Genomic DNA, 13,505 nt, shown 5'->3' with positions numbered 1-13,505 from the left:
ATCAACGACAATTTCTATAAAAAGTGAAAAATGGCTGATAATTCCGGAAACGGTGACAATGGGAAAGGCAAACGAAGTGTAAAAATAAACGTAAGTACTTGTATTTTATTTGTATCCCGAAAATAATATAATCAAGTGATGGGCTCGTAACCTGTTACTCTGTCATTTACCTGTTAGCAACAATTTCATAAGTAAGAGAGGCATGTCGAGGTCGTTGGCAATTTGGCAACAGGTCTATTTATCTTTAGGAATAATTACCAAATGTGGCTACAAATTATACACACAAGTCGTGTGTGTGCTTGCGTTACTCAAGCAAGGGCTTGAGCTAACCTATCTATTATGTTTTATAATAAATCAGGACAGGCACAACAAGCAGCCTTATTGCTAAAGCAGCAAATTATTTAAATTATGAATTCATTATTTCCTTAGATGTGATCTTCTTCTATCGTGTGGGTTGTGAGGTGGATTAGCCGCCATAGGCCCCTGACATGGCTCATGTAACGACTACTAACTTACATCAGTAAACTGTATTAGCCAGGACCAATGGCTTAACGTGCCTTTCGAAGCACGGATCAATGATTAATTGATATGATTGATTGTGATTTTCTATAGACATTTGTATTGCATGTACTGACGTGTTATAAACAAAATTGCATGTGTTCAAATTGTTATCCTCTTATTGATCAGGTGGAGGGAGAAGATGAGGGCGTGGAGGGAGAGATGGGACACAAGAGGATGAAGAGGTTCCAGCTACCGAATCTGCCGCGCTGGTGGCAGGCGAAGGTCATACAATATGCGTAAGTCATTCCTGATTATCCGCTTTCCTAAGCCTCGTTCTCACTAGGAGACAATTGTCGCGCGACATTGTGTCCTCGGAGACATCGGATGATACCGGATGACGTCACCAGATTTCGCCTGATGACTGCGTCTCTCTCCAACTACTTATATGGCTAACATGCGAGATAAAGTGCGGTGTGCCCGATGTCTCCAGGGACACATGTCGCTCGTCAAATTGCATGTTCCCTACAGGCTTTAAGTTTTTTTATTTAAGTCATGGGAAATTGGCGAACATTTTAAATATTTTTAATAAATAATTTTTTTGATCTTTGACGAAAGACATTTTCCACCTTCCACCACAGAATGGTCCAGTAATCCTGCTACATACCTACTTGACTATTATGTCATCTGTACCACTATCTCTCTCACCCTCTTAACCTATGAACTGGTTGACGCAACAAGAACCACACCACAAGTGTTTTTAGTTGATAAAGCTCCTGATAACCCACAGACAACGCAAATTGATTGCAGATTATGTCGTCTCCAAATATCTAAAAATAACTTGTCGAAAGCAAAAACTGTTCTTAAATTAAACATAGTTATCGAGTGGAATCTGTAACATAGATCCGACAAACAAATACACGACAATAGTTATGCCGACAGCACATTGTATCGACCATCAGGATTTCGACATGACATCAGCTCGACAAACGACAGCATGACAGAACGTTAGCACGATGGAATTTTTGCCCGACGAACAATAGTGCGACACAACATTTTATCGACAAAATACATAGGATACTTTCTATGCTACAATTCCCTCGGGCAAAACCGCGGAAAACAACTAAGTAGTAAAATTTATTACCAACAAAGTAAACACAACATAATCAACAATCAATGATTTATTTTTAACATAATTTTGTTACAATTGTATATTTTTAATACTTTTATAAAAAAAAACAAAATAATAATAATGGCCTACTTTTACAAAGAAAAAGCAAAATAATAACAATAATGATATTAATGATAGGCATTTTTTTCCGTAATAGGTACTATTTTTTTATATAACAAATATAAGCCAATCCTGACAAAAAATCTTTTAAATTCATTTCATGTTTTTGATTCAAATGTTGTTGTAACTTTTTATAAAATCTGCTTTTATTTTTCTTCGTTATCAGAATCAGAATCAGAATCATTTATTCAACGTAATTATCATGGATAAACTTGTTGAAGGTCAATGTAACATTTTTGAATTTACGTCATTTCGCAAGGTGTTATGGCTGAGGAGAAGAAATGACAAGAAACTGCAACAGCAACACATCTTTTAAATCAATGAGGGTACATTACAAGTTATTTAATAACTAGAGGAACACATTCAATACCAGACATTTTTATCATTTAGGTAATCATTAAGCTTATAATAGGCTTTTTTACATAAAGTAAGCTTCACGTGAGCTTTAAATTTGTTCTCTGACAAATTTAAAATATTATCTGGTATTTTATTGTAAAAACGTATACATAACCCCAAAAAAGATGAATTTAATTTACTTAATCTAGAATTTTGAACAACAATTTTATTTTTATTCCTTGTATTGTAAGTATGCCTTTCACAGTTTCTCGGAAGGAGAGATACATTTTTACGCACATACATAATGTTTTCATAAATATATTGACTTGCGACCGTCAGTATATTTATTTCTTTAAACAGCTCCCTTAAAGAGTCCCGACAACGCAGATTATAAATAGCGCGAACTGCCCTTTTTTGAATAATGAAAATAGTTTCTACATCAGCGGCTCGACCCCACAATAAAATACCGTAAGACATTATGCTGTGGAAGTAGCTGAAGTAGACAAGTCTAGCAGTGGGTACATCTGTGAGTTGTCGGATTCTTCTGACGGCATATGCTGCTGAACTTAGCTTGCCCGCTAGTGATACAATATGTGGGCCCCATTGAAGTTTTGAATCTACAGTAATTCCTAAGAAAACGGTGTGTTCAACAAAATCTAGTTTCTCGTCGTATTTCTTGAGCGTTGATCCTTTCTACATAAAATTCTGTGTTTTTCTGTTCTTTTTGCAATTCTTGAATTGTTCTGTAAATATTCATTTTTTTTCGACCCAGTAGACCATTCCACCTATTGTGCCAACTCTCGACAGGATTTTGAGTAATAGGCAAACCCTTATCCAAACAATCTGAGATTGACCAAATGCTCGGTGGAAACACAGGGCGCACTTTTTTCATTGTTAGTTTTAATAAACCATTCTCATTCTTTTGTGGCATATTTTTAAATGATCCTATATAATATTTAGAAAACCACTTCGTCACTTCCTCAGCATCCTTTGGGAGAATTTTTCTTTTTATGAAATCAAACGCAGCCGTGATTTCTTCAGGTGGTAGAAAAGGTAGTGCAGACAAATGACGTATTCGATGTGCATAATCACAATTATCTTTATATTGTGTTGCTAATCCAGCAGATTGGACGTGTTTCCATATGCTCTGTGTGAGATGAAAATAGCAACATTTTTGTTCACTATTTGGGTACACATTTTTGACCGCATTAATAGCAGATTTCTCAAAATCTGTCATGATAATCTGTGGGTTCAAGGTTATTCTTATTTTGTTGTAAGCATATCTGTTGATAATTTCGAGAAATTTGCAGTATATATTCTCTGTTTTGTGAGACAAAAGTCCATAAGCCAGCGGTAAAATCCGGTTGGTTTCGCTTGGACCCACAATACCATGAATCGAATAAATCTGTAATAAATTTTGTGGACAGCACTTAAATGTACCATCCATTATCCATATTTTTGACGAATGTAAAAGAGATACATTCTCTTTCGTGGAAAATACTAAAGCCGTCTCGCTATCACAGTGGTAACGTCCGATCAGAAATTGCTCTCCATCTATTGTTTGGTAATTATCGGGTAATACCAACTCCTCCAGGTCATGTGGAATTTTAGGCATCATACTATTTCTCTCTCTGTGAATAATCATTCGCATAGCATCTTTTGACGGCATATACGGTGCTACTTTGGTAGGAGTAGTCCGAATATGCTTCTGAATTATTTGAGCTGGGCTCTCCAAGGAATCAACAGCTTTGCGTTTTAGAGACGCCCTTACATTCAAAACTTTTTCGCGTTCTTGGTGAGGTTCGTGAAGATGCTCAATTTCATTAAGTTTTTTTAAAACATGATCTTCGCCTACCTTAGTCGTAACTGCGCACGCGCCACAACTACAATGTTTCTTCTCCACACAACACCAATAAAACAAATCACCTCTATTTCTGTTAAAGCAATACAGATATCCATTATGATATAACTGCTTCTTTCCGTTTTGAGATGTTTGAAAAATACAGCGAGAATCCATGGTGGCTGGTGAGTTCGCATTAGCATAAAGAAGTATACAAAGTCATATTTGTTAGCTCGATGTTAACTCACAACAAAAACTATTTTAGGCCTACCCACATTTTTCAAAGAATTTATGTTTTCTAAACAAAAACATTTTCAATTTAATCGCTCGCCAAAACTAAATTCGCTTGAATGCAGGGGCATTTTATTAGTTAATTTGCGAATGGTATTACATAAGCTTAACGCAAATTATCTTTTTGAGTGAAAATTTTGTGCCAATTAAACACTAGGTAAACTACAAAGTCACTGTCGATAGATGGCATTACAAGTTGTGTTTTCTTTGTTAGTAATAAATTTTACTACTTAGTTGTTTTCCGCGGTTTTGCCCGAGGGAATTGTAGCATAGAAAGTATCCTATGTATTTTGTCGATAAAATGTTGTGTCGCACTATTGTTCGTCGGGCAAAAATTCCATCGTGCTAACGTTCTGTCATGCTGTCGTTTGTCGAGCTGATGTCATGTCGAAATCCTGATGGTCGATACAATGTGCTGTCGGCATAACTATTGTCGTGTATTTGTTTGTCGGATCTATGTTACAGATTCTATCGAGTGACCTGATTTTTAAAATAAGAAGTACCTACATTTATAAATGATTAAAACATTGACCGCTTGATCAGAAAATAATAGGTGCGGATTTACCCCGAGCATGTTGTTGAATTCGACTACGATACGTGCGGTTTAACTTTCTTTTTTTTTTTTTTGACGTAACTTATTGCAGATTTGACTCATATGGCACTAACTACTTGGTCGGACAAAGTGCGGCTTAACGGATTGGTTAAAATGCCTGTAATACTATAGAGTTCGTCATACTATCTTTCCACGCATTAAATTATTTTCCTATCTTTTAAGAATTCGTGGTGGTATAGTGTAATAAGACCACGGTAACATGATCATTAACTAACATACGGATACCTGGATATACGTAAAGCTGCCTCAGGTACATGCTCTATAAATAAAACAACCATTGAAATAATAAATAATAAGTATATTGGTTACTTACTCTAAATTTCCAAAACGCACGCGTGCTCAAACACAAGTGTACACGTGTTCAAAATGGTACGTCTGCCTTCGATGCGTGCTCGAATCAAAAAAAGCCCCAATGAAAGACAAACACGCCTTTTTATACCCTTTCTCCTAGTGTTGCCATATGAAGGCAACACAAATTCGCACAAAATTACAGAAAACCTAACATTCGTCCATCCTGACGTCGTGCATGTCCTCATGCACGTAGACAAAACGTCTAATGTTCAAACCTAACATTCGGCGGGCCAAGTGATTCCACACTCATCGAGAACAGTTACAAAGCTTCACTTAAAATCTAAAAGTACAACGACATATAATCACATTTACGGGGTGAAACATCAGCTCTTCTTTCTAATCATTAAAGCTATTCAAGTTGTCAATAGTTCGCAAACCCTTCCTTCTCACGAACCATTGCAAAGCAATTGAGTGTGAACCTTCTTTCTCACACTTGTAATTATCGTATACAAACCTTCCTTCTTATATACGATAATTAAAATAATCATAATATAAAGCTACTCAAGTTGTCAATAGTTCGCAAACCCTTCCTTCTCACGAACCATTGCAAAGCAATTGAGTGTGAACCTTCTTTCTCACACTTGTAACTATCGTATACAAACCTTTCCTTCTTATATACGATAATTAAAATAATCATAATATTAAAAAGCTATTCAAGTTGGCAATAGTTCGCAAACCATTCTTTCTCACGAACTATTGCAAAGCAATTGAGTGTGAACCTTCTTTCTCACACTTGTAACTATCGTATACAAACCCTTCCTTCTTATATACGATAATTAAAATAATCATAATATTATAAAGCTATTCAAGTTGGTAATAGTTCGCAAACCCTTCTTTCTCACGAACTATTGCAAAGCAATTGAGTGTGAACCTTCTTTCTCACACTTGTAACTATCGTATACAAACCCTTCCTTCTTATATACGATAATTAAAATAATCATAACATTATAAAGCTATTCAAGTTGGCAATAGTTCGCAAACCCTTCTTTCTCACGAACTATTGCAAAGCAATTGAGTGTGAACCTTCTTTCTCACACTTGTAACCATCGTATACAAACCCTCCTCACAAAATTGAAAGTCACCTTAACTAAATAGCTATGAGCCCTCCTTCTCAAGCTATTACTAAATACACATCTTACAGTTTCATCCAACAAACAGTACCTCTACTTACTTTCTTTTGATTGTATATAATAATGACACAATCAGTCATCTTCATCACTACTTTCTTTATCATCATTAACGTGAATCCAGGGTGACATTCGATTTGTTAAATGAAGTAGTCATCAATCCCAACAAATTCAAACTCAAAAATATGTTTATTCAGTAGGTAACATTGTTACACTTTGAATCGTCAATTTTTACATCTTTAAGGGATTCCCGAACTGACAATAAAGTATAATTTTGCGTTTCGCATACTATTTCGTTCAACATAGGATTAATTTCCGCATCCATCTGAAGTCCAAACATTACCTCAGTCCGTCCCGTTGTCTTCCGACGGGTGTTGTTCATGCCCCATTGGACTCTACCTATCTTGTCATCCCAGACGTTCTTGTCAAAATTAAGATTTTGCGCAGTTAACGACCCTAACATCGTGCGATTACACTGCTCTACTTGTCCATTGGACCTAGGACTTGCAACTGCGTTCAACACGTGTCTAATACCTTTATCCGAGCAAAACGTTTGAACACGTACGATGTGAAGCAAGTACTGCGGTCGCTAATCATTCGATCTGGGTTTCTGAATGTATAGAAAATATCTTCTAATTCTCGCGTTGTTGTAACTGTTTTTGGTATTTCTGACTGGCCTGATAAATTTAGATTTCGTAAAGGCATCTACGACTACCAATAGGTAAGAGTTTTCCTCTCTTTGATCGCACAAAAAGGTCCAAGGTGATTGATGTACAGGGTGTGAAAAGGCACCTCGACTTTTCGTTTACGTGGAATAGGCCCTCATTTGAATTAGTTTTCTGTTATGTACTTTGACCCATCTGCATCAATATCAGTGGTAAGAAATTCCCGAATGCGACCCAGTTCACTATCACCTAATTGAAGAGTCTACAACCTGTCCCCCTCATTGATTGACATAACCGTCGGGTAAAGACCAGCGTCAATTTCCATTGAACTAAGATCCTCAATTGGGTTCCGAAATAGAAGGTCCACGTGCGACATTTTCGTGCCAGCACGATATTCAAAAAGCAAAAACAGCCACCAGCGGGCAATACGTCTAACCAAATCACGTTTGGAAAGCATGGAGCGCAACGCACTACAATCGGTCATGATTTTGAAATTCTGACCCAGAAGATAAACCCGAAACTTTTGAGCGAACTTACTATAGCAAGAGTCTCAAGTTTATAAACCTTTTCTCTTCTGGAGATGTCTGGCGACTATAGTACGCTACGGGATGGTAGGTGTCGTTTCCATTACGTCGCTGCATCAATATTCCACTGACGCCCACTTCACTGGCGTCAGTGTGCAACTGTGTTTCGGCGGTCGGGTCGTAAATGGCTAAGATTGGCCTATCTATCAGACTACTCTTGAGATCAACAAATGCGGCTTCTTGTTCCTCAGTCCAACACCATTCCACATCCTTCTTGAGCAACTTATTCAACGGATGTGATAAAGACGCGTAATTCCTTATAAATTTTCCGAAAATATCCTACTAGTCCCAGAAATTGGCGGACGGAATGTGGACTGGTGGGACGAGGAACATCAAACACTGACTGTGTCTTTTTGTCAGCCGGCCGCACCCTAGTAGCGCTAATATCATAACCCAAATAGTTAATAATTCTGCTGTAAGAAATTACATTTTGCCAAATTCAGAGTTAGGCTTGCCTTTTCTATCAACTGTAAAACCCTTTCTTACCTATCCAAACACTCTTCTACATCCTTTTCGTAAGTTAATACGTCATCGATGTAAGCAGTAGCTTCTGAGAACCTAGCGGAAACCAATACCTTATTCATCAGCCTTTGAAATACAGCTGGTTCGTTAGCCAACCCAAACGGCATACGATTAAATTCATATTGGTCGTCTGGGGTGATAAAGGAAGTTAAGGGTTTCGATTCTTCTGCAATAGGCACCTGGTAGTATCCAGATGCCAGATCCAAAGTTATAAAGTAGGCCTGCCCCACTAATCGAGCAATCTCGTCTTCAATCACTGCCATCAGGTACCTTATCTTAACTGTCATTGAATTCAGAAACCTATAACCAACACAGAGCCTTTGTTTACCGTCCTTCTTACGAACCAACATAATTGGACTCGCATATTCCGATACAATTTCTCGTACAATCCCCGCATTCATCATCTCACCAACCATTTCTCTTACTTGTTGTCGTTCCTTGTGCGACAATATGTAAGGCCGGTAAACCACAGGACGCTCAATATTCAATTCAATTTTCATTTCAGTCATATTTGTACATCCCAACTCCTCTAATGATTGCGCGAAGCAATGCTTGTATTCGTTCAAAATGTTAAAATAGACGTCGTTTATGTGGCTCTTCAAGCGTTTTTGCTAAAGTTAACATCTTTAGGTTCTATACCTAAATGCTCGCCAACGAGGTCTGTGGGTGATGTACAAATATGATTGACAATCTGAACTCTATTTCATCTACCTATAATATCACCTTCATCAATATAACAAAAGCTGACAATGGGGTAATATGAACAAAGAGCTGACCTTCCTCTACTTTGTATAACCCGCCGGCTATCGTGAATTCTCGGTTTGGCTTCCCCACGACTCTTCCGCTAAGCCTAACATATCAATTAATCACAACATCAGTACGAGCTCTGATAATCGCCTCTCCACTCAATCTTGCGCATGAAGCGGAGACGACCTTTACACTCGCAGTATCACCACTACCACCGTTAGCAAAAGGGAATTCATCATCATAATAAAACCTCAATTCGTTGGCATTCTTGAATACCAGCACCTGCTTCTGTTCGGTGAAGGACTGTCCTACTAATATCGGACAATTGAGCAGATTACTGTCAACCACGTGACACAAAACATCCGCACTAACACCGTCGATGCATAAATTAACCTGTGTCCTGCCCATGGACAAAATAAAATCACTACCAAAACTTTTAGTGGAGTCGGGGGTTGATCACAAGTCTACCCCAAAATCAGTGTCGTTGTTTGTTTTATGAGCGAAACTTCGCTACCGAAATCTATAAACGATATCATAGAGGTGTCATTTACCCTAACTGTATTGAAATATTTTGAGCCCGACTTAGAGGTAAGTATGCGCATGATTTTAGGAATGTTACCTAGATTATCACGGTTTTCAAAAAAAAAGGGACTGCAAGTTTCCATTTTATGACCGAACCTACGACATCCTGTACATTGGACCAGAGGTTTGGGGCATTTAAGATACGGGTAACCTTTTTCCCTACAGTTAAAACAAAATAATTTGTAACTTGAATTTTTTTTTTGAAGTCTTAACTGATTTATCCCTATTGTCATTATTACTTCCCGCTGTGGATTCAGTCGACTACTTTGTTTTATTAAAATGAAAGCGATCGGGCGGCGGTTGGTTCTCCTTATTACTCATCAGAAAATGGAGTTGATCAGGCTGCGTACATCGTAACGCTTATCGCTGGATCTAATTGTCTTGTCACTTAATCCGTGGATAATGCAGTCCACGGCTCGTTTCCCTTCGATGTCACACCGGTTCACGATGGCTAATTCTTCATAATAATAAACCTCTAGCGGTTCACCAAACCTACTCTTTCGCCTAAGCGTATCCTCCAGGGATTGGCCATAATCATGTTCAAAAGGAAATGCGTCTAACCACTTTTGCTGCCATTCTGCCTAGCTGTACAAAATAGAATTGAAGCTTTCATACCAAACTCTGGCCAACTCCTGCAGTTTCTGCATTGCGAAGTGGATAACGGTTGTTCTCATCCCATCCGTAAACAGTGGCACACTCATTAACTTTCTTTAACCAAGTATCAATCTTTTGACTTTTCGATGAGGGTCCAAATTCGGGTAACATGGTTCATAATACTACTGGAAGGATGTGATGTGGCGACTGCTTTCGGATTAGGTTAAGATCTTAAGTTAACTAATGATTCAACAATATTAAGAACATCTATAGATGAAAATGTAGGGCTATCTGACCTTTCTATTCCCTTAGCTGCCGACGAACGTCGCACCTCCTGCCCTTCGCCGCGACGTCGTTGGCTGTGTCGCTCGTTGTGCCGACGCGTGAAGCGACGTCTCTCTCCGGCTGCACTCCCGGCTCTCTCTCCGGCTGCGCTCCCGGCTTGTATCGGCTCGGCTCGGCTGCGCTCCCGGCTTGTATCGGCTCGGCTCGGCTCGGCTCGGCTCGGCTCGGCTCGGCTCGGCTCGGCTCGGCTCGGCTCGTCTCGGCTCGTTTCGGCTCGTCTCGGCTCGTCTCGGCTCGGCTCGGCTCGTCTCGGCTCGTCTCGGCTCATCTCGGCTCGTCTCGGCTCGTCTCGGCTCGGCTCGGCTCGTCTCGGCTCGTCTCGGCTCGTCTCGGCTCGTCTCGGCTCGGCTCGGCTCGGCTCGGCTCGGCTCGGCTCGGCTCGGCTCGTCTCGTCAGTCGTCTTCGTGGAACGATCTCGTCTTCAAGAGGCATAATCTGGAACTCGAAAACATTGGAACATGTAAATATTCTTCAGACAACCCTATATGTATATATTTATACAGATATATTTCCAAAGTAAAATATCTCAAAAACGGTGTATCCTGATTAACACATATGGATACGATCCCACTTCTGAAATGTAATAAGACCACGGTAACATGATCATTAACTAACATACGGATACCTGGATATACGTAAAGCTGCCTCAGGTACATGCTCTATAAATAAAACAACCATTGAAATAATAAATAATAAGTATATTGGTTACTTACTCTAAATTTCCAAAACGCACGCGTGCTCAAACACAAGTGTACACGTGTTCAAAATGGTACGTCTGCCTTCGATGCGTGCTCGAATCAAAAAAAGCCCCAATGAAAGACAAACACGCCTTTTTATACCCTTTCTCCTAGTGTTGCCATATGAAGGCAACACAAATTCGCACAAAATTACAGAAAACCTAACAATAGGTACCGACAGGTATTACATCATAATTTTCTATCGTTTAATTTATCATATTCTATTAAAAATTTCCTTCTGATTTAAGTTTTAAGTACATTTACTTTGTTTCTTTCAAATATGATGGAATACCTGTCGATACCTATGCGCCCACCAATTCTTAAAAGATAGGAAAATAATTTGATGCGTGTCAAGATAGTGTGACGAACTCTGGAGTATCACAGACATTTTGCTACTTACCGTTGTAAGTAGGTAAATTATTAAGTTTGCTTATTAATAACGGCCTCCGTTGTCCAGTGGTCAACCACTGGGTTCACGATCCGGAGGTCGGTTCGAATCCCGGTGGGGACATATCACAAAAAACACTTTGTGATCCCTAGTTTGGTTAGGACATTACAGGCTGATCACCTGATTATCCAAAAGTAAGATGATCCGTGCTTCGGAAGGCACGTTAAGCCGTTGGTCCCGGTTACTAGTTACTGATGTAAGTAAGTAATCGTTACATGAGCCATGTCAGGGGCCTTTGGCGGCTCAATAATAACCCTGACACCAGGGATGACTAGTTTGGTAATTCACCTCACAACCCACACGATAGAAGAAGAAGAATAACTTTTAATTTTTAGGGTTGATGAGGCTGGTATTCCACCTCACAACCCACACAATAAGAAGAAGAATAACTTTTCATTTCATTCGGTTCATACTGTCGAGGTCGTTGTGCCGAGTACCCTTCCGTTTTATCTTCAGAACCTAGCAACAATGTAATCAGGATCACATGTTAGCATTATACTGTGTTATCAAGGGCTAATACATACATACATAGATACATAAACTCACGCCTATTTCCCACCGGGGTAAGCAGAGACTATAGAATTAGATTTGCTTCGATCCTGACACACTTCTCTTGCTTCCTCCACATTCATCAATCGCTTCATACACGCACGCCGGTTCAGAGCTAATAAGGGCTAATAAGTTTCCCTAATTAGTTAGCCACTTTGCATTTTGTTTAATTTTGGTTTTATAACAAAATTTGTGACCTCAAAACAGATGCGCGTACATACATACCTGTCAAACACATAACCTTCCTTTTTACTTCGCCGTAGTGGTGTAAAAACTCCAGATTTTTTTTTATTATTTTTCAAGGAAATAATAAAAATTAAAACAGTGAATTGACTAAATTGGGTAATAATTTCTTATGTTTAGTTGATCTCTGACATTTTATGGTGATTAATAAAAAACTTATCGAAACATAAACATTGGTTATCTTTTACAAACATTTCTTCAGTTAGAATACTATGCAAGATAAAATAAATATTTAAGCTCATGAGGGCTGACGTGCTTGAAGGTCGTTTGTTGCGAATGTCTTCATTCCGGACATGACATGCAGCGTGGAAAGTGAACTTTTCGTGCTCCTGCCCGCGATTTATGAACCACACCTCCATTTTCAACCATTCAATTTGAAATACTTCTCACACCGGGTTTATCACTTTCTTCAGAAATAATATAGTTAATAAAATTTATTTGATCGTTTTTATTCCTTATTGAATTGGATATTTTATTCAAATTGCCTTTCTATATGGGGACTGATTATACTTACGGTTAGAATATTGTTTTCTAATTTTAGGAACCTATAGGAGAACGAAAAAAAAAGAAACAAAACCAAAAAAGAAGAAAAAAAACAAATAAAAGAAAGAAAAAGAAAGAAGGAGAAAAGTAGCATGGAAAATGCTGCACCGACAAGAGCGTGGCTCTTAAATTGATGATGATGATGATGATGATAGGAGAACGCGTGACTTACATAGTAGTATCACAAATTCGAATCCCAGCTCAAACTCTTAAACCACTGAATTCGACTTTGAGTTTGAATTCATGGCAGGATCATAGATAGATATCACGTGGTTTCCATGGTTTGTGCCCGGTTGATGACAATAAGCTCTTCCCCTATTAGATGAGACTTACACATAGCTGGCGAGATGTGGGAGTATACTATATACACTATGCACCTCTGCCTACCCCTTTGGGGATATAGGCGTGATGCTATATTATATTATGTATAATTACACCTAAGACATTTAATTTTACTGTAAATAATAGTTCGAAAAGCGGTGAGTACCTGCTCACTCCTGGTAAAGTTTCTACTCTGCTTTACTTCTTTCATATCAGAGGGTATTAACCAACCTTTTGTTTCCAGCATAGACAAAATCCTTGTCCTAGTTTCGTTCAAA

At 38.6% G+C, this 13,505-nt stretch overlaps 1 protein-coding gene across 1 annotated transcript; it reads right to left on the bottom strand.

Moving 5' to 3' along the window:
• Window positions 1-9,978: 9,978 nt before the first annotated feature.
• LOC126367621 (uncharacterized) lies at window positions 9,979-10,822 on the bottom strand. Its single transcript, XM_050011271.1, has 2 exons — window positions 10,338-10,822; window positions 9,979-10,251 (listed from the first exon to the last, which is right to left on the bottom strand). Exons 1-2 carry the CDS (start codon window positions 10,652-10,654, stop codon window positions 10,224-10,226), a joined length of 345 nt encoding a protein of 114 aa, XP_049867228.1. The 5' UTR covers window positions 10,655-10,822; the 3' UTR covers window positions 9,979-10,223.
• Between the last annotated feature and the right edge of the window lie 2,683 nt (window positions 10,823-13,505).

This window comes from Pectinophora gossypiella, chromosome 1 (genome assembly GCF_024362695.1).
Source record: "Pectinophora gossypiella chromosome 1, ilPecGoss1.1, whole genome shotgun sequence".
NCBI classification, from domain to species: domain Eukaryota; kingdom Metazoa; phylum Arthropoda; class Insecta; order Lepidoptera; family Gelechiidae; genus Pectinophora; species Pectinophora gossypiella.
The sequence above is the reverse complement of the archived record's forward strand: the minus strand, read 5'-3'. Positions and strand labels throughout refer to the sequence as shown.